Source organism: Zonotrichia leucophrys, chromosome 11 (genome assembly GCF_028769735.1).
Source record: "Zonotrichia leucophrys gambelii isolate GWCS_2022_RI chromosome 11, RI_Zleu_2.0, whole genome shotgun sequence".
NCBI lineage: Eukaryota > Metazoa > Chordata > Aves > Passeriformes > Passerellidae > Zonotrichia > Zonotrichia leucophrys.
The window spans coordinates 6,533,817-6,554,342 of record NC_088181.1 but is presented as its reverse complement, the minus strand read 5'-3'; the positions used below and the strand labels follow the sequence as shown (position 1 = coordinate 6,554,342).

At 57.0% G+C, this 20,526-nt stretch overlaps 2 protein-coding genes across 7 annotated transcripts in view; one reads left to right on the top strand and one right to left on the bottom strand.

Moving 5' to 3' along the window:
* KATNB1 (katanin regulatory subunit B1) overlaps positions 1-4,898 on the top strand; it is a 19,064-nt gene extending 14,166 nt beyond the window's left edge. For 2 of the 3 annotated variants that reach the window (XM_064723557.1, XM_064723556.1), the window contains exons 15-19: positions 198-347; positions 653-729; positions 1,113-1,187; positions 1,879-1,995; positions 2,578-3,560. In XM_064723557.1, the coding sequence (XP_064579627.1) occupies positions 198-347; positions 653-729; positions 1,113-1,187; positions 1,879-1,995; positions 2,578-2,710 (552 nt within the window). In that variant the 3' untranslated portion in view covers positions 2,711-3,560. Of the gene's footprint in view, positions 1-197; positions 348-652; positions 730-1,112; positions 1,188-1,878; positions 1,996-2,577; positions 3,561-4,785 lie in introns of those variants that run through there. The other variant, XR_010441745.1, reaches the window with a different exon arrangement.
* On the bottom strand, positions 4,657-20,526 carry KIFC3 (kinesin family member C3). Of its 4 annotated transcripts, none has more exons than XM_064723552.1 (21): positions 20,400-20,526; positions 19,456-19,570; positions 17,683-17,828; positions 16,408-16,537; positions 14,039-14,235; positions 11,878-11,943; positions 11,324-11,458; positions 10,999-11,238; positions 10,615-10,788; positions 10,340-10,487; positions 10,123-10,253; positions 9,922-10,033; positions 9,610-9,791; positions 9,430-9,534; positions 9,093-9,223; positions 8,397-8,520; positions 7,830-7,959; positions 7,495-7,724; positions 6,715-6,849; positions 6,273-6,381; positions 4,657-5,799 (listed from the first exon to the last, which is right to left on the bottom strand). In XM_064723552.1, exons 2-21 carry the CDS (start codon positions 19,538-19,540, stop codon positions 5,774-5,776), a joined length of 2,736 nt encoding a protein of 911 aa, XP_064579622.1. In that variant the 5' UTR covers positions 19,541-19,570; positions 20,400-20,526; the 3' UTR covers positions 4,657-5,773. The 4 variants fall into 4 exon arrangements, with proteins under 4 accessions (XP_064579622.1, XP_064579623.1, XP_064579624.1 ...); XM_064723553.1 differs by lacking the exon at positions 20,400-20,526 and adding an exon at positions 19,995-20,128; XM_064723554.1 differs by lacking the exon at positions 20,400-20,526 and adding an exon at positions 5,995-6,023 and having other exon boundaries at positions 19,456-19,947.

Sequence of the window (20,526 nt, the reverse complement as noted above, 5' to 3'; positions counted from 1 at the left end):
ACGTTTGTGATTGATGTAGTAGAAGTAGGAAAGAAGTAACTGAAATCAGAACAAATTGAGCAATTCCATTTCAAAAGGCTTTTACAACCATCTGCAAGGAAGTCAGTATTCACTGGCAATCTCTGCACCAAAATTGGCTCTCGCCTAGGCCAGAGAATGCTCCCACCCTGCTCTGTTGGTGGTGTCTGTACTTGCAGGCTGTGAAGAACCAAAGCCAGACGGAGCTGGTGGATGAGGAGGCCATGTCCCAGATCAGGAAAGGCCACGAGACCATGTGTGTGGTGCTCACCAGCCGCCACAAGAACCTGGACGCCGTGCGCGCCGTCTGGAGCACCAGTGACATCAAGGCAAGCGTGGGGACGTGCCTGAGGCTCCTGAGCAGCTCTCTCTGCTTCTCTGGGGCTGGCTCTGCCTCATACAAAACACAGGGTCTCACAGCTTTTGTCCCCAGGGATGCATCACAGAGTGCTGCAGCTGAAGGGTCACAAAGAAACTCACATGGCAAAGACTTTCCCATGAGAGAGTTCTCTTCCCTGGCCACTTCATGTTTCCTCTACCTTGTTTTGGAAAAGCAGCACTAGATACTAATTTGCATTAGCCTAACCAGTTTGACCTCTGCAATAGATGGCTTTTTCTTCCCCTTTTCTCTCAGAACTCTCTGGACTCTGCAGTGGCAATCAATGATCTGTCTGTTGTCGTGGATCTCTTGAATATTGTCAACCAAAAAGCGTGAGTCCTGGATGGGGTCAGCCCCTGGGATGTGCAAGGGCTGCCTGGCTGGGAGTTCCTTGTATCTGCCCTGTGTCCAGTAGGCCATGGCAGTGTGAAAATGATGTGTTTGTAGTCACTTCTTCAAGCCTGCAGTGGCAGTAACTGCTGGAGTTATTTGGGGCCAAGGAAAATCAAAGTCTTGGGGCTTCATAAAGTGATTCTGCTTAGAGTCAAAGAAATATATCCGAACCTGCCACTTTCTCTCACGAGGGGGAGTCAGTGAACTTGCTCTCTGAACCTGAGTATGTCTGTTTGGGCATTTGCCAAGAATTCTTTTTTGTGTCAGCTTGGCTTTGTAAAGCCTTGGTCTCCAGTCTCAGGGTATGTCCTTTTCTTTTCAGGTCTCTCTGGAAGCTGGATTTGTGTACTATAGTCCTGCCACAGATAGAAAAACTACTCCAAAGTAAATATGAAAGGTGAGGCCTCAAGAACATGGTGTGCATGAGGGACAGGGTGTAGGTAGTGATAGGGGAGCTGTGCTGGGTATTTTGTACCTGGAGGAAAATCCTGAGAAATGACTGCAGATACAGTCTCATGCTGATATGATGCCTGTAAAAGAATTATGGAGTTGCTAGGTGTGTGTGGGAAAAGATACAGAAAGTGTGCATGGGCAGGAAGAGCAGGATAGTGGGATTTGTCCTAGATTTTGGATTAAGACAGCTCTGGCAGCCAAGAGGGGTCATGTAAAACAAATGGGCTTTGCACACTGCTGAGAGTGAAGCTGTCAGCCTGGGATGAGGAATGAAGTCCTGCAACAGCCCTGGGGACTCATCTGTAGGGAGAAAAATTACAGCCTGTTTTAAGATGGAGCTTCTGCTCTTCCTTTCTTCTGGGAGAGAGGTTCCTGCCAGGTTCCCTTGGCAGGACATCTCTGCCCTTGAGCAGAGAGGTCGCCCTTGGGTAGGTTATGTGCCAGGACCTTTGGAACAGACTTGCTTTGTGAAAGCTTTGGAACTCAGATGTGTTGTTGGTACTTGGCTGTTGCTCTCCTTGCCTGGTTACAGGTGGTGGAGTGGGGTTGTTTGGGGGCTGTGTGCTGGGGGACAGGAATGGCATTCAAGGGGACAGGAATGGCATTCAAGTGGGACCCAATTCTCTGTTTTTCAGTTACGTGCAGACTGGCTGCACATCTTTGAAACTCATTCTCCAGAGATTCCTGCCACTCATCACAGACATCCTCGCTGCACCACCTTCTGTTGGAGTGGACATCAGCAGAGAGGAAAGGTGAGGCACATGCTGCTTTTGCTCCCTCCTGGGACCAGCCTTTCTCTTGGGTGAGCTTTGCCCTTGCCATCAGGGCTCTGATTGCAGATTGGACATGCCTTCCCTTTGTCTGCAAGCACCAATCCCTCGTGCTCAGAGGAAAAGGACTGCCTTTCCCTTTGCCTCTGTGCATTGAGTCATACCTAAACAAAGTATCAGGAGTAAAACCACCCTGTGCCTTTCCCCTCTGCCTCACAAGAAGCGTGATTTGGTAGGCAGGCCCTGGATTTTGAGTTCATTCACAGGATAGCTCCTCTCTGGGAATTGGCTTTTGGAAAACAGCACTTTCTTTTTCCCTGGACTGTACTGCCAAAGGGGGAAGAGGGCTGAAAGAGCCCTTATGTGGATGCTGTTCTCCTGTCTCATCAGGACGTGTGCTGAATGCCTGGTGTTTTTGCAGAGCTGTGCTCATATTTCAGCCTCTTCCAGGCCATTTTCAGGGCTTTTCTCTCCTGCTTGAGCTGCCTCTCTGGCACTGCAGGAGCTGCCACACCTCAGGCAACAAGGGATTCATGCTGTGTCTGCTGTCATTTTTTTTTCCAGGCTTCACAAATGCAAGTTGTGCTACAAGCAGCTGAAAAACATCAGCAACGTTGTCAAGAACAAGTCTGGGCTCAGCGGCCGCCATGGTAGTGCCTTTCGGGAACTGCTGCTCCTCATGGCTGTCCTGGACTAGCAGCCACCACCTCCTCATGTACAAATACAGGTGGCCAAGCTTCCCCTGCTCGTGGTCTGGCTGGATTTCAGATCTCTCCGTGCGTCCGTCCTTTCCCCCCGCCCCTCTCCAGCACGGTAGGGAAGTGCAATCTGCCTGCCTGGTCGCCCAGCCAGCCCTGGTGCCTTGGGGGCTGGATGGAGGATCCCAGTGGAGAGATGTGTGTGCTGTGGGAGGGGCCCTGGTGGGTGCAGGGCCCCACAGAGCCCTGCAGGGATGCTGCTTCATTTCAGCTCTTCATCTCAGCATCCAGCTCTGGGCTGCTCTGTGTGCTGGCCTGTCCCTGCAGGAGGGCTCTGAGCCTGCTGTCACCCCTCCTTCCCGCTTGTGCTGTCGGTTCTTGCTGCCTGGCCCTGTGGGTCAGGGCCCTGCTCTCGCTGTGCAGCTGCTGAGGACTGCAGGCACCGCCCCACAAACGCCTGCTGTGGGGTGATGCCCTTTCCATACAGAAGAGACTTCAACTGCCAGGGGGGACCAGCCCCTTTGGCTTCATCTGACATGGGCATGGACACTGTGCCACTGTGCTGGTGCATCTCAAGGACCTGAACCAAGAGACTTTCTCTTGGCTTCTCAGCCATCCCTGCTGGCACCCAGGGCTGCAGAGGAGCAGTATCTTCAGTCTGTCCTTGGACCTGTTAAAACATGTGACTTAACCAGGACTCGTCGTATGTGCTTGCCTTTGGGGGTGAGGATTTGGAAGGGTGGAGGAACAGAGGGACATGGACTGAGTTATGTCTTTCTGCATCCACTGGACCATTCTTAGAGGTTTGTTTTTGGTTTTTTTCCCCCAATAAATGTCTGTCAGAACCTTTCTGTCCCTCTTTCTTCTTTCCTCTGGGGAAAGAGGTTCCTCTTGGTGCTTTCCCTGCTCTTCCCAGCCTGTCTCCCATTTTATACACTGGAGCCTGTTCTCCAGGAATCTGTAACTTATAACGAATTTTATTAAAATATTTGTAATTTTTTTTTTAAGTTGTGTTAAATGCCTGAATCTCTTGAAGTGCTCTTCACCTTGGCATGGCTCCTGGCTGGGAGTGCCCAGGAAAAGCAGGGCTGTGTTCCCTGCCTGTCCCAGAGGAAGCTGACCATTCTCACCCTTCCTGCTGGGAGGCTGTGGTGAACAACAGGAGAGCCAGCACTTGCCAGTGGCTTGTGGAAATCCCGGGGGCAGTTTCACTTTGCTGGGTTGTTCCCAGCCCAAGGAGCAGTGTCATCATTTAGTGCTCATCCTTCTCCCTGGCTGCACACTGATCCCTCTCCCCTGGCTCTCCAGTGGATCTGGGCTGAGTGGCAATGAGCTCTGAGCCAGGGAGTGCCTTTGGAACGACTGTTCTGGGGAGGTGGAGTGGGGCCATCAGGAAAGCTAAAGCCAGTCCCCACACTGCTGATGCTTCATCCAAATAGTCACGTTTTGGGAACAAAGGGGAGTGCCTGCTCTGCTCCGTGCCTCTGGAGGAGGTGGCTCCAAAAGTACAGCAAGAGGCCCTGGCACTGAGCCACTGCAGGACTGACGGTGAGTGCTGCCTGCTTCCAGCACCAGGACACTCACAGGGTCTGTGTCTCCTCTGCAGCTGCTTCCTGCTTGATCTGGTGATAATCCCAGGCCTGGACCCCCACGGGGTGTGAAAAGGCTCTGCCAGCCACCAGCCTATTGCTGGGATGTGGGGTGGGGCAGCACAAGGTGGAGCAGGACATGGGCACATTGGGACTCACTTTGGATTTAACCACTGCTCTCCCACTAATTGCAGGAGCCTCAAAGCTGCAAAATGGGGTGGAGACTCTGCTGCCAGGCTGGCCCCGGGGGCAGCTGAAGGGGAAGGATATGAGGGGCTTTTCCAGCCCTATGGGAGGAGGGAAGAAGCACCCATTCCTCCTCAAGCAGAGTTCAAGAAAAACACAGCACAGGAGGACTGGCTTTAAGAGTTTATTTAAAATAAGTTTTGTTACAAAACAGGGTATTTTTTAATTATTAAAATACATAGAAACATCTACTCTTACAAAAGGCTAAATTTATTTTTCCCTTTTTTGTTTTTAAATAGAATACGCCGTGGAAGCGTGAGAGGAGAGAGTGGTGGAAAGAGCCATCAGTGCATCCAGCAGGGGCTGGCAGCAGGAGGAGATGTACCCACAGGTGCTCTTGAGAGGTCCAAGGGCAGTGTCATCCCCTCCCATGCCCCTGCCAACCACCATCCCCATACATAAGCCAAGAGGCTTTTGGACTGGAGGTTTGGGGTCTTTTTGTTTGTTTTCCACTACTTTTCCATTCCAAGACCATGTAAACAGGTATAAATATTTCAAACACTTTCATCTCGACCACACTGTGATCTCTCTTGACAAGACAACTGGTAAATAACTTTACAATAGCTTCATTTGAGACTGCTCCATTGCCCCTGGTGCCAGGTAGCACAGGCAGCCAGCGTGGGCCCTGGCAGCACTGGCACCACGAGGAACAGCAGCTCGGCTCATGCACAGCACCGGGGGCCTTCATGCAACAACAGGGCTTGAGAAACTCACGGGAAAGAGAGCTGCTGGGATCTTTTGTAGTTTAACTTGGAGAAGTGCTGCTCTGAAAGACACTGGGCAGCTGCCCAGATGCAGTCTTGCAGGAGCTGTGGCCAGGATGGCCCTGTGGCAGTGGGAGAGGCAGGGCCAGAGACTGGTCTGGCTCTGTGCACCCCTTCCAGCTACATCTCATGGTAAAAACAAAGCTGGAGAGATGGAGGGAGCACCCAGCTGCTCCCTGCTCCAGCTAAAAACATTTGTCCAGCAAAAATAAACTCACAGAGCTGAGCATCGACGGGGCAGATCTCTGCCCAGCACCACTGTCCCCTACCCTGAGAGGGGGGCATGGCTGCTGGGAGACTCTGACCCCGTGCTGCTCATGGTGAGAGGTGCCATCACCCTCTGGTCATGGGTCCTGGTGGCCAAGGGAACAGCACCAAAGCCTTCACGTCTTCGAGCAGCCGTCTCCGTGTCACTGTGAGGGGCTGGGTCCTGCAGCAGGTTGGATGCCATGGCTGGCACTCATCACAGGGGAATGGGCCTCAGCTTCCCTGAGGGGAGAGAGGCATGGCTTACAGCAGGCAGGGACACAGCCACCAGTGCCCCAGGCCTGTCTGGTGGCAGTGTAGCAGGAGGTGGTGCCACAAGCATTCCCAGAACATCCCTGCACAGTCCAGCAGCCCTGCCCTGCGTGGGGAGCGGGGTGAAAGCAGAGCCCTCCACCAGCACCGGCCGCAGGCACTCACCTGGCAGCCACGGCTGCCCCTAAGTCAGGCTGAAATCGAAGGGAAAGAGGTTCAGCCTGCTGGCATTGCCCTCCCCTTACCCCCCCATAGCCATCACAGTGCCTTTGAACCAGGGCACTCTTGGGGAAGTGCCAACCATGGCTAATTAGCTATTAACTAATGAGCTGATTACAGAGCTGCTCTGTACTCCCCACTGCAGGCTTTGCCATGGGCTGTTGGCTGGAGCCTCAAGGGACAGAGGGACCCTGTCTGGGCTCTCCAGGTGTCCCACCACCCACCTGAGGTGTGGAGCTTCCTGCGGATGGAGGCAGAGCGACTGGAGAGATGCCCTGGGCTGGGGGATGCGTGGCCCCGGCCTGCTGGTGCTGAGGAACCCGGCGAGTCACCCTGGGAGGAGAGGGGACACAGCCCCAGGGTCAGCCAGGCCAAGAGGGCAGGAATGGGGATGGGCTCACAGGCAGATAGTGCATGCCTGGGTAGTGGTGCCCAAATGTTCCCAGGGGCTATCACGGGGCTGCTGCAAAACAGGGCTTGGAACAGCCAAGGCTGCAGCATTGGCTGGACACTGCAGTTTGGGGACAACCTGCATCCCACCAGGTGATTGTCCCCAATGGGGGTGGCTCTAGGGGGACATCCAACAGCTCTAGGGACCACATGTGGGGGCAAAACAGGGGGGATCCCTGGGGTGAGGGTGAAGGACACCAGCAGTCTCTTGAGTACCTCCAGGTGCTCCTGGCTGGGCCAGGAGCCCAGCTCAGCCTTGCGGGAGACAGGACCCAGCTCCACAGAGCGAACCCTCTCGGCAAACTTCAGGGAGCACAGCGTCTCGCTGGTGTTCTTCTCGGCAGGGGAGACCTGTGCTCAGGGAGGAGAGGCACAAAGTCACCCTGGCAGCTGCCTGTGCACCCAGGGGCTCCCCCCTAGAAAACCTGCTGCTGCTGGCCGGTGAGATGCTATTATTAACCTGCCCCTCCCAGGCTAGCCCCATCCATCCCTGGTGTCTGAGCCAGCTGGATTCCCTGTCACCAACTGCCCCAGTGCGAGGAGCAGCCGGGAATAGCTGTGGCAGGTGCAGGGGCTCAGGCAGCCCCCCTGGGGGGCTCAGTGTGGGTGCCAGCAGCTGGGAGTGGGGGCTCACAGGGCAGGGGTAGAGAAACTACCAGAGCTTAAAACCCTCCCAGAAAAAGAGGGGATGGAGAGATGACAATATATTAAGAGATTGTATAATACTGCCCATAGGGATAGCATCCACATGCAGGCAGGGAGGGCAGGATTGTGGACCTCCAAATTAATTCCGCACTCCTTGGCTTTGTCTAAGGAATGAGTGCAGAGACAGGGAGAGAGCTGCCACTGGCACCATGATTGCAGACTGCTCACCCATGGGTGAGGCCCATTCCCTGATTCCAGCCTCCCTCCCACCTGTCTCAGCACTGGGGCAAGAACGGGCTCAGAAATCAGTGAGGGGCTGTGGGGATACAGGCACCGGTGTCCAGCCCCTACCTGCACCATCATGAGGGTCTTGCTGTCACCGCTGAGCGAGTCCTGCAGCAGGTAGGTGAGTTTGGAGTTGCGGAAGGGCACGTGGCCCTGGCGGGAGCGCAGGGCATAGATGACATCGCCCAGGGCCGACAGGGACTTGTTGATGTGCTGCGCCTCGCGGAGCCGGCTGCCCTCCGCGCCCGACCGCCCGACCCGCTCCGAGCCCGCCAGGTCCACCAGGTTCAGCTTCCCTGAGGGCACACAGCCAAACCCACCGCTGGCATCAGCGCCCAGCCCTGCACAGCCCGGGATGGCACAGCCCAGGTGCCTCGGTGAGGGTTTGCTGTGACACCCACCTGTGGTGCGGAGCCCCGTGCTGCGGTCCAGGCCGCGGACGGTGACGATGAGGAGGGCGTGGGAGCGAGAGCTGTGCTCGTTCAGGTTGGTGCACTCTGTCACCCGCTTGATGTGGCCAAAATCGAAGACCTGAGGGAGCCCGGGGAGTTGAGAGGGTGAGGCCAACCTGCCTCAATCCCACCATAAATCCCCTGTGATCCAGGGATGTAACCTGAGCATCAGCCCCCCACGGGGTGCTGGCCCAGCAGGGTAATGACCGCTGTCAGGTCTTAGCTTGGGTGATGCACCAAAGGCAGGGGTGACAGGCAGGGCACTGCGGTGACAGCCGCACCCCACTAATCCCTCAGGAACTCTCTGGGCCCCACGCTTTTATTTTTAACACCCTGTGGCTCATCCCATGGGACAGTGACCCTCACATCACACCCAGGGACCTATTTTGGTCTCTGTTGCTCCCCATGGCTTCAGAAATGCTCCCAAATCCAGGAGTCACACACCAAAGACCCCTCCCCAGTTCCCTGCACCCCCGCTGCCACCCCCCTGTGCCCGCTGCCCCCATGTCCCCGCACCTTGTTGATGTCCTCCACGCTCTGCACCCTGAACTCAGTGAGCCCCGGCACGTAGAGCTGCCCGCTGCCATCAGGGCACAGCTTGATCTCCAGCTTCTCCTGCGGCTCCTTCCCCAGCAAGTCCCTGGGCAAAGGGGCACTTGTTATCATTCCCATCCCAAGGGAGTGCTGGCATCCATTCCTGGCTCAGAGCTGCGTGCCAGCACTGCCAGAGCAGCCATTTCTTCCCAGGAAAGCTGCACATCCTATTTATAGACCTCAACTCTCTTGGCTCCCATGTGCCTCCTCTCACCCAGCTCAGACCCCGCTCCCATCCCTGCTCCCGGTTATTCTCATGGATGAGAACCCAGGCTCCTCCCCTCCTGTGGCTGGACTAGGAAGGAAAATATTTCTCATGCTTTCAGCTCCCAGTTACAAATTCCTAAATATAGTGTCTGTGGGCAGGGAAAGGGGGAAGAAGGAGATGCCCCCACCGCTGCATCAGGGTCAGAGAGTGGGAGTGATGGCACAGCTGGGAGCCTGTGCAAGCGATGGAGCTCATGGGAAGGGCAGCGTGCACCAAATAAATTAAAACTAAATCCTTGCAGGGCCAAATGCAGTGCCCTGGGACAAGCTGTGAGGCCGAGGAAGGGGTAGAGGGATGTGGGGGAGAGCAGCATGGGGTGATGTCCATAAGTTTCTTGCCCGTGCCCGTACCTGAGTGCCTCGTTGTAGATCTCAGCGGCGCTGACGGTGATGGTGTAGTCCCAGTCGGCCGCCTTGCCCCGCACCTCGGAGAAGAGGAGCTGCAGGGCCCGCTGGTTGATCCCTGGGTTTGCTGCCGTCCCCTGAAGGATTGAGGTGACAAACAGGGAAAAAACATCCTTTGGCATTCCATTCTGTATTTTTTCTGAGCAGAAGCAAAGCCCAGGGGGATGTTGTGGAGCAGCAGTGCACACCAAGTCTGAGCTGGCCACCAGCCTGGTGATTGAGATTGGACACTGCAGGGTGGGAAGCCAAGGAAGAAAATGGAAACAAAGCCAAGCAAACTCACCTCCATTGTGTAGGTTTTTCCTGCTCCTGTCTGCCCATAGGCAAAGATACAGACATTGTAGCCATCAATGCAGGAGGTGACCAGGGCTTGAACCTCCTGAAACACCTGGGGGAGACAGGGAGAGTGAGGAGAAGGTGGCTGCCTCCCCTCCTCACACCAGCAGTGGACGGTAGCACCCACCTCCTCCTGGGATGCTTGTGGGGGGAAGACTTTATCCAACTCAAAGGACACCTGCTTCCCTTTGTGCAGGAGGTGCAGGACAGCATCATCATCAGCATCAAAGGTCACAGCGTTGGCTGCCTCAGGGCCCTCCCCGTCCTCTTTTGTGATGGGGCGCACTCTCCCGAAAACACGGATGTTTCCTTGGAGGAGAGAAGCAGGGAGTCAGCCATCATGGGGTGGGCTGAAGCATCCTGCAGCCAACCCAACCACCTTATGGGGACGCTCCCGTGTCCCTGCTGTCCCACCTCAGGGACACCACACCCCGCACACCTTTGAGCCGCACCAGCTCGTTGTGACACTTCTTGCGGAGCTGCAGCTCCCGCCGGTACTTGCGCAGCAGCTCCCGGTTGGTGCTGTGCACCTCCTCGATGGCCTGGCTGATCTGGGGATAGCAGAGATCAGAGGCTCAGCGAGCCCCCAGCACCTCCACCCTGCATGGAGGGTGCTGGGTGGGGGCCCTGGGGGGCTCACCTCGGCCCTGGCGCTGCGCAGGGTCTCCTGGAGAAGCAGGGGGAAGTCGCGGACCTGGCGCTTCAGGCTGTTGTAGTCGTGGGTGAGGGTGCGCAGCGCCGGCTGCAGCGTCAGCAGGTTGGTCCGGACACCTGCAGGCGTGAGGCAGGGTGAGGGGCAGATGGTGACGCCCCAACACCAGTCAGGCAACCCTGCCAGCCCCCTGCACCCTCCTCACCTGCCAGGTTCTCATGCACCGCCTTCATCTCCACCTGGGCGCGGGAAAATGCCTCTTCAATGGCGTGGTTCTTCTCGTCCTCCATCGCCTGCATCTCCTCCAGCATCTGCCCATGGGCTCGCTCCAGCTCAGCCTCGTACATCATGATCTGGGAGAGGAGCAGTGGGAGATCACATTGAGAGAGTGCCCACCTGCTGCCACACCGTGTTACCTGGCAAGTACCAGGCAGGCAGAGAATGGGGGGGAGCTCTGATTTACATTTATCGCACTCAGACCTGAGCTCGGAGCTGAGCCTCCGTCTTCTGGGAGCTCTGCAGTTGCTGCTCCATCTCCTTCAGCACCTGCTTCTGCATCCCCACCTGCTCCTGCAGGTACTGGTTTCGGGACTGGGTCTCGCACAGGGCTTGTTTTACCTTGGCTGACTCCACCTCCACCGTCTTGATGATGTACTGCAGGGGAAAGCACCCACAGATGGGGTGTGCTGGGGAAACAGCACCTGAAGGGCCTGGGGTGGAGCTGTTGCTGGCCCAGGGGGAGATAATTTAGGAAATCATGGTGCTGAGCTGATGTGCTCAGGGTAGAGAGGCAGGTGGCACTTGCAGGGCACCTACTAGGCACTGTAAGGCATCCAGCCCAGCCAGGAAAAATGGAGAGCTCACCTTGATCTGCTGGGGCTGGGACTTGAGGCTGGCAATGGTCTCCTGGCTGTCCCGCAGCCGCCGGCTGAGCCGCTCCTCCTCCTCGGCTCTCTCAGCCAGGGAGTCCTTGAGCCGCAGCTCCACCTCGGCCAGGCGGTTCGTCTTCTGCTGCACCTCCAGGTCCAGCTCCACCAGCCTGGCCCGCGTCTCCTCTGCCTCCCGCTGCAGCTGCGACAGCTGCTCCTGCAGCTCGGCCTTCTCCTGGTGAAGGACAGGACAGCCAGGGCCATGTCACCCATGGGTGCCCGTCACCCTGCCACCACCACGGCCACCTCCGGGGACTCACCTGCAGGTGGGGACAGTCGCGGCACGGCGCCTGCTGCTGCCGCTGCAGCTCCCCCTCCAGCGCTTTCATCTCCTGCCGCAGGCGCTCGTTCTCGGCCGCCAGCAGGTCCCGGTGCTTCTCGGCATCCGTGCCACCCTGGAGCGGGTGCGAGAGGACATGGAATCTCCAGGCACCCCAGTGAGTCCCAGCCTGCTGCCCTCACTGATCCCCCAGTGTGCCATTCCCAGGGAGGCCCTGCCTGCCCTTTGGGAACACTCAGCCTGCTGCACTGATGAGCCTCCTGCTGCCCCCAGGGAGCCCCAGCCCACAGAGGGGCTTTCACTTCCTACCCCAGGGTGACAGCCCCAGGGTCACCAGTGCCACACACTGCATTGCACAGAAAATCCCACACTTTTGCTCCTCAGTGTCTCTTGGCCTGCACGGTCAAAACTGTGACCTGGGGGAGGTTTAATCCATCTCCACCCACCCCGTGTTCCCTCTTCCTCCTCAGTGACCCAGAGCTCCAGCGTCCCTCAGGGCAAGGGTGGCTCAGTCCCACCCCAGTGGCTGCTCACCAGCTCCGAGCGCAGCCGGCTGATCTCCTGTGCCTGCTCCAGGAGCTTTTCCTTCAGAGTTTCCACCTGTCAACACAGACCAGGTTAACCAGGAGGCACCTCAGCAGCTTCTGGAGGAGACCCCGCGGTGCTGCCCCAGCCACACATGTCCAGTCTGGCTCACACTTTTGTTATGCTTTAATTTTCCACCTGGCTCTGAGCGCCTGATTCACACGAGCAGATTAAAATGAGCATTAATGAAAGCTTTGCTTTGACCTTGTTCAACCATGGGTATAATTTGTCCGTGTTGAGCACTAGCAGAAACCATTATTAAAAAAATAAAAAGGCATCATCTTTGGAGAAGGGTAAAAACAAACCCATCCATAACTGTGTTTGAAGAGCTTTGTCCTGCCCTCACAACCAGCTTTGCTCTACGTTCTCTATTTTTCTTTCTAGGAAAGTTATCTTGGTACAAAGAGGGAGCAAGACCTCTTCAAGAAAACCATGTCTGAGTCCCATAGGATGATGCTCTCCATCAACCCCCATCTGGGCATCCACCCATCTCATGGGACCAGGCTGCCCTCCCTGCAAAACCACATGGATCTTAAAAATCCTCAACCTTTTTTTGTGCAGAGACCAGTGAAACTCTCTCAAAATCAGCAGTTATTGGAATAAACAGCAGCAGTGAGTGCATGGTAAAGCCAGCAGTGTCATGGGCTGTGTCACAGTGGGGTTTACCCATCTGCTCTGTCCCTACTTGACAACTATCCCCCAGATCCCAGCCCGGCTCCCACTTTCCCCACTCCAGAAAGCCGCCAAAGCCCTCTCTGGGACACGCCTGGGTATTGCCCCATCCCAATAACCAGCCAGCAACCGGCTCTCCACGGACCATAATTTAGGAACTGCTGATTAATAACCAATGCAGATGTGCTGACATGGGACTGTAATTAATCTGGTAAATTATTCAGCCACGCCCTGGCAGAGATGGCAGCAGGGTGGGCAGCCCCTCTGTGTGCCCTGTATTGGCACAGCTGGGAGCTGGAGCTCCCCAGCTACAGGTGGGGAACAGCGGCTGCTCCAGCCCGGATCGGGATCCCGCTCCTTCCACAGCAAATCTCCCTGGCTCTGACTGGGAGTGCTGAGTGCCTGAGTGGGAAAACCCCATTTCCATATCCACTGAGAGAGATTATTAAGCTATTTTTATAAGTATTTTTAAGGGAGGGGAGGCACTGAGAAGAAAAGAGTCGCGGCTTGTTCCGGGAAAGCCGCCAGCCCAATCAGCCGGCGCACACGCCGCAGCCTGCCCACCATCCCCTGTGCCGGCAATGTTCCTCCTTTCCTACCTGCTCGGGCATCTCCAGCTGCATCCTGCTCTCTGGACGTGACAGGGACTCCTTGGCAGCTGGGTCTGGCTCGAGCCGTGGCCCGGCCATCCCAGAGCTTTGGAGGTTTGGGGCAGCTCCTGGCTCCGGCCGGCGCCGGCTGCGCCTGCTGCCCAAGTGGCGAGCGCAGGGCCAGGTCCCGCTGCGCTCACGCTTGTGTCATGCAGAGCATGCCAACCAAATGCAGGACAATTACCTCCTCCTTTTGACACCCGTGGAACAAGCAGAACCTGACTGCAACAGCTTCCACAACAGCCACATGCAAATCTCTTTACGAGCAGGCAAAATTTCCATGTCCCTGAGACGACCCAAGTACTCGTGCTGGGGATGTGCCTGCATCAGTGCAGGAGGTGCTTTTGGGGGGAGTGTCACAGTGGCCAAAACCTGTCCCTTCATTAAGCCATTCTGCGCCTTCACATTCACTTTCCACCTGCTGAAAGTCACTAAAATTAAACTGCTAGGTCAGTCTCACAAGCTGACCCCGTGGCAGCCATGCTGTGCTGAGTGCATGGATGACTGGTGCAGAGCTGCATCCTGATGCCCAAAGCCCTCCTGGCCATGTCATGCCCACAGAGCCACACAGCCTTGTCAGCACTACTGCAGTGCCACTGGGGACTGCAAGCTTCCCAAGGGAGGCGCAGCCAGAGCCAATGCTCAGGAGCACCCAGCAAAGGAGATGCTCAATGATGGAGATCCTACACTCCTTCCAAGTGCAGCCACCACCAACTGCCACAGAGCTCCAGCCAAGCCACAGAGAAGACCCTGATGAACCCCTTTGTGTCACCCTGTCCCCTCCATACCTGGCCTTGCAGCTGGAGAGAGAGGGAAAGCTCATTGTTCTCCTGGGCAGCGAGCTTCTCCTGCATCTCCAGCAGCTCCTCCTGCAGCCTCAGCTTCTCCTTCTGCAGATGTGCCATGGAGGCCATCACCTCCTGGATCACGGGGAAGGGCCGGGCCGTGGCCAGGCTGGCACGTTTCCCACTGCAGAGCCTCCCTCCTGCAGCGTGAGCAAAGATGGAGCTGGTCAGGGCACAGCCACCTGGCTGGGGAGCAGAATGGCAGCCATGGGGAGTCCCCAGGGGCTGAGCTGCAGATGGGAATGCAGGAAACTGGACCTGCACAGGTCCCAGAGAGCGCAGGGATGTGTCAGAGGCACATCCCAAGTGCCAAGGTGCTCAGCACAGCAGGCCTGGCTGGCAGTGAGCTCCAGCTGGGTGGGAGCCAGAGGGATCTGCAGGTGCCAGCACAGCATCCCAGGCCACAGCACCGAGCAGCTGCCCCCAGCAGTGCACCGTGACCCAGCCCCATCACACAGTGCAGTGCTGCTGCCTCGCTCAGATAACAACCGCCCTCAGCAGGACGCTGATTCACCCCGGCACCCTTTCTTCTGAATGAGCAGGTGCCCGTGGAAAAGCAGTGTGTGATCATGTCATTAGCGTCTGCGTCATTACACACAAACATAATGGAAGCAAAATTTAAATTATACAGGTACCCTCAATGGCCATATTGCCTAATCCTTGTGCGTTTGGCTTTCTAACCTTCCTAGCATTATTTTAAACATCACTTTCTGCATGTTAATAGAGCCACCAGTGCTGACAGAAGCCAACCTGGCCGTACATCAGAGCCTACCAAATGACCTGGTAGTTCCCAAGAAGCAATGAGCTGGCGTGACTCATCCCCAGTGTGGGATGAGGCGGCAGGACGGACGGACAGGATCCCGGCTGCCCGGCGCCCTTCCCTGCCTGCTGTGGATTTCAGAAACCTGAGGTTTCACAGGCAGGAGCTGCTGCTGGGAATCCCTGTGCTGCCTGTGGGAAGATGCTGCCTGCTTCATGGGAAACGTCCTGAATGCAAAAAGAGACTTTTTTGTCTGTGAGTCAGATTTTCTACCCCTAAATGGAGTTAGGGAGGCAGCATAACCCGCAAAAAGATGAAATGCTGGGACCAACCACAACTCTGCTGCTGACTGCACACCATGGGGCTTATCCAGCAGTGGTTGCAGAAGTGATCAACAGGTTTTGTCCTCCTGCCATGGCTTGGATACTCCAAAACAGCACTGGAAGGTGCTGGCTTTTCTTTCTTTCCATGCTGAAAGCTCAGCCCAGCTCAGGCAGAGGACCGTGGTCTTCTCTTTAAAATCAACACACAAAAAACCCAAACAAAAAAACAAAAATCCCACCCTGAAATCTCCAAAGTTGTCAGGAACACCAGCTTTCACCCCTGGGGAGAGTGCAGGGGTAAGACAAAATTCCAGGAAGCACCAGGCTCCTGTGGACACACTGCATGTCTGCACACATCATTCACACTAATCCTGGGCTCAGACCCAAGGCAGAGCCAGGCTGAGAGCTGCAACACTCAGCTGCAAATCAAACTGCCAGGCAGGAAAATCCCCCTCAGATCATGCCTTGCTCCACACTCCAGCACCTTCTTCCTGTGGCAGCATCCATGGGAGAGGAGATGCTGACCAGCTCTGTGTTACATCTCCCCCTGGGCACATGTGCTGGTGGCCATGCGTGGTCTGAGTGTGGCAGGCAGGGAGCACAGTGACCCTCCTGCTTTCCAAAATGCAGAAATTTGCAAAATTCAGAAAGCCATTTGGAAAAACACCTGTTCCTCAGTTCTGCCCTGTAACCACTGCCAGTCAGACCCTGACCCCCTTTCTCCTGCATCCTGTCCCTTCCCAGCCACTGCCTCAGGAGCTGCTCTGGGATGCAGCTGGGGACCAGACCAGGAGCAGCTCCCAAGACGTGCCCTGGCAAGCTCACACAATTCAATCCTGACCAAAAAAAGACAGGAAACTCTGGGACTTTGGGATTTCCCCATCCTGGCACAGCCATGCATGCTGCAAGCATTTCCACATGCGTTACATTTTCCTTAAGAAGGAGGAAACAGCAGCAGGTTCATCGGAGCTCACCTGCTCTGTTCATCCAGCTCAATAATTCATCAGTCCTTGTCAGCAGCCAGCAGCTGGCTGGTGTTGGGTTTCTCCTGAGCCCTGTTCCCACAGTGAGCTCAGCCACACATCTACATGCACCCCAACAGAGGAGAGGTTTCCTTGATACCCACGGGCAGATACCAAGCCCTCTCCCATCCCATCCCATCCCATCCCATCCCGAGCACCAGCACTGCACCCCTGCTCTCTGTTTTGTCCAGGTTCGTGTTTTCTCACCTGTTTTCTCCACGTTCATGGTGGGGGCTGCCTGCACGGCCGCTGGCTCACGGGGGGCTGCGGGCGGCTCCTCCTCCGTGCCCCGGTGCCGCGGCTCCTCCCGCCGCTTGCACGTCGTGTCCCGCAGGGCCTGTGGCACACACAGGGCAGGGAGCTGGGACAGTGACAGCCCACACCGGGCTGGACACGGTGCCAGCAGCTGACACGTCCCAGGGCTGGCCAGGAGGAGGGAGCAGGGCGGGAAGTGCAGAACTCACAACAGCAGAGCTTGGGGAAACCCTCCCTCCAAGGGAGTTCTGTGTTGGGAAGCTGCCACAATGAACTTATCATGTTTTTAGTTCTCCGCATAAAAAACTGTGCTCAGCTTGGCCACACAGCTGTACTGAATATTTCCTATTTTTCTCCCTATGGCCTTCAAAAGAAAGAGACTTTGACTTGGAGGCATGGCTCATGCCCTGGGGGATGGAGCTCCAAAAAAAAAAAATCAGAAGAAATCTGAAAGGAGCTTTCATAAGGCTGCTATAAAAGGGGATTATCAGCCAAGCTCACCCTGCTCAATAATGCCTTTGCTTTCTCAAATCTTATCTCAGAGCCTGTGGCATCACCCCACAGGCCAGTGATGCTGGGGAAACCTCATTCCAGCAGAGGGGCAGACACTTGGTACATGCCAGTAATTTGGGAGTAATTTGGAAGGAGGCAGCAGCATCCTCCTGGAGAGGCCGCGTGTCTGCGGTACCTCTGCATCTGCGACTCCAGAGGGATTTTGCCAAAGGGAATTCATCGAGGCTGGTGTGTGATAAGGAGGTGTTTTCCTTCTTTTCAAAGAAGGGAATTTGAATGATTTGCCTGGAGCCTGGAATGAACTCGTGGCAGCTACACCAGTACGTGGTGTCCCGACACTGTCCCTGGCCGTGGCACCCTGCCACCTCCTCTCCTCCATCCCACTGGCAAACACCACCTCACGGCACTGCATTTCCTTATCACACCTCTGCCCTGAGCTCTCCTGCCAGCATGACCTGTAAGTGACCCAGAAATGCTATTCTGTTATGAACACTGCTCCCCATTGATGCCTTTTCACTCCCCAGAGATGCTTTTCCCTCCCCACCCAGGCAGCAGCTCTGCTCGAGGCACACACTGCTGGGCTCCAGATACAACCTGGTTGTGCTGAGGGATGGAAGAACCAGTTGGCTCCCACCTGGATGGGTGCAGGGCATCCTCCCCATCACCCTACAACTCCCTCCCCGTACATCCCATGGCCGGCTCAGCATTCCTCACCTGCAGCGCCCGGCAGAGCCCACGGGGGTTGGCAGAGTCCGGCCAGCTCACGCTGAGGATTTTCTGGTGCAGCAGCGCCGGCAGCAGAGGAGCCCTGGGAGCGGCTCCTGCTCCGCCCCCAGTGCCGAGCCCGTCCTGCCCACGGCCTGGGATGGAGCAAAGAGCATCACTGGATCCACCTGGGAGCACACACACAGCCTTCGGCCAGCTCAGCAAACCCCCCTCCTCCTCTTCCTCGCTGCTGCCGCCACCACACCGGCGTGGCAGAGACAGCGCATGACTTGTATTAAAAATGTTAATTATGTTAATTAGAAAAATTAGCCCTCCGGGGGGCGGAGACTGGTTGCCAATGACTAGTAATGAGAATTCAGGGTGTAGCTTCTGTCTGGCCTTGGCATGACCAGGTCTGTGCCCCGACCAAGGATATCCCAGCTCTACCCCTGGCCAAGCTGCTCCACTTCCTACAATCCTATCTTGGCAAAGCTGCCAAAGCCAGCTTGCATCACCCAAACCAGACAGACGGACCCTCCCTCCACTGCCCCCAAATATTTCCTTCATTTGTCAGGCAGCCAGACCCGAAAGCAGCCAGGGCAGCACTTCCCTGTCCTGCTGAGCCACACAGGAGGAAACAGCAACCCAAGGAGCCTTCTCCCATGGCTGTGTCCTCCTCTGCCACAGGAAAAGCAGCTGGCAAGGGCTACATCCCACTGCTTGGGGACCCTCTGTCCCCCCACCTGTCTGCCACAAGTGCTGCCACCATTGTGGGTGGCCAAATCTCTTCTCCAGCTGGCAGGGGAAAAATCAATCGTTCACAAATCAAACCACAATAATGCAGCCTTTTCTCCCTAAAACCACACAGAGGAAGTTGGGCCAAAGGTGGAACCAATGTCCAGAGGGAGATGTGCCCTTATGAAGTTAGTCCACCACTCTGGACTTCTTCCCAGCCTCTAATTATCCATAACATTTTGCACACGCCATGAAAATTGAGCGTTTCCAAAGTGCTGGATAACAGGAGACGATTTCCCCATCCTGGCACGGGCAGCGGCAGCCGTTGGGCAGAGAAAGAGCTGAAAACCCTGGTTTTGGAGGCTTTGGTGCCAACCAGCATTTGGCTGGACTGGCCTTAGTGCCAGAGATGAAGCAGTGCCCAGAGAAGTGTCTGCCAGCAAGGAGGGATGAAGGCAAATGCTGAAGCCAGGAGCAAAAGAAGTTCAAATCGGGGGGTTCAGCCTCCCCCTTTGCCAATCCCATTCAGCACCATCGGAGAGGGAGGTGGGAAGGGAAGGGCTGTTTCCCAGCAAGCAGCTGCAGGTTGGGGCAGGCAGCTGCCCGCCTGCCTGCAAAGCAGCTCAGCCTCCACAGAGCAGAACTCCGACTAAACTCACCCATGGGGTCCATGCACCAGGGAGGGACAAGGAGCCTTTCAAGGAGCCAAGGCTGGGAAGAGCAAAGGGCCTGCATTCACCCTGCCATGCAGATCACTCTGTTTTCTATCTTACATGTTAAATTTTAACCTTTTTCCCTACGATTCCCGCTCAGAGGGGCCAGCAGGGAGATGGAGGCAGCCCTCCCTTCTCACCAGCAGGCTGCCCAGAGCTTTGTGCCTGCTTCTGAGTCCCCGTTTCTCAAATCTTGACCTTCATCCGGAAAGAAATGTGAAAAATGCGGGCTGGCCTGTTCCCAGCCTCTCCTTCCCCAGCGAGCAGGGCGTGAGTGCAGCAGGCTGAGCCCCAAGGGGCAAGGACAAGGGACAAGCCACCGTGCAGTACTCACCGTCCGGGGCAAGGTCCTTGGCGTTCCAGGCGGCTCCGGCGTTGGGCCCGGATCCCAGGTGCCAGGCGGAGCGGGATGTGATCATGGCACGGGGGTCCCGGGCACGGCGGCACCTCTGCGGAGAAGCGCAAGGACGGACATCTCACCCGCTCTGTACCCAGCTGTAAATCCCAGCGGGACGTTCTGGAGCAAAACACGGCGGTAACAGCGGCTCCGACTCCCGAAACCCGCAGGAAGTTGCATCAATCCCGTTTTTTGCTCCCGAAAAGGCGACAGCCCCGGGCTCCCTCCGTGCTCCCAGCGGATGTGACATAAACGGTGTCTGTAATTAATTTACTCATTCCTGAAGCCTCTCCGGGCCCCTCCTAACCTCGGGCTGGGGCTGACTTTAGGGAGTTAGGAACTCCGGGACCGCGGGCAGCCCTGCAGCCGGGCGGCACCGCACCCACCGCATCTCGGCGCGCACAATGCCCCGCACGGCACCGCCCGCTCCGCTTCCCCGGCACCGCCCGCTCCGCCCCGCTCTCGCCGCTCCTCACCGGGGCCGCTCCGGCGGGGAACAGCGCGCGGAGCCGCCCAGCCCACCAAGGGGTCCCTTGTGCTCCCGACCGGCGGCTCCGGGCGGGGGGACCCGGAGCGGGGCGGTCCCGGTGCCGGTGGCGCAGCCCCGCTCCGCGCAGCCCCGGTGCCAGTGCCGGTCCCGGTTCAGAAGGCGCAGCCCCGTTCCGCGCAGCCCCGGTCCCGGTCCCGGTCCTGGTCCCGGTGCCGGTGCAGGAGGCGCAGCCCCGGTCTCGGTGCCGGTGGCGCCGCCCGCCGTGGGTTAACGGGAGCCGCGCTCCGTGCCAGCGCTCCCAGCCCGCAGACAAAGGGAGCCCCGGTGCTGCCCGGTCCAGCCCGGCTCCCCGGTGCCAGCGGTGCCGGTGCCGCCAAGCGGGGCCACTCACCGGGCACGGGGCGGCGGTGACAGCAGCGGGGCACCCGGCACGGCCCCGGCCCGTCACCGCCTTCCCGGGCACTTCGGTAACGGAAGCGCCGAGCTCCGCCCCGCACCCGTTACCGCGGAAACGCGTG

Bases quoted from the DNA above. Each gene is read 5' to 3' on its own strand.
- KIFC3 (XM_064723552.1), bottom strand. From the start codon at position 19,540: ATGATCACATCCCGCTCCGCCTGGCACCTGGGATCCGGGCCCAACGCC. The intron at 10,789-10,998 runs GTGAGCTCTCCA...TTTCCCCTGCAG, and splicing joins CCCAGCCCCAGCAGATCAAG to TACATCATCAAGACGGTGGA. The intron at 9,535-9,609 runs GTGGGTGCTACC...TGTCTCCCCCAG, and splicing joins CACAAGCATCCCAGGAGGAG to GTGTTTCAGGAGGTTCAAGC.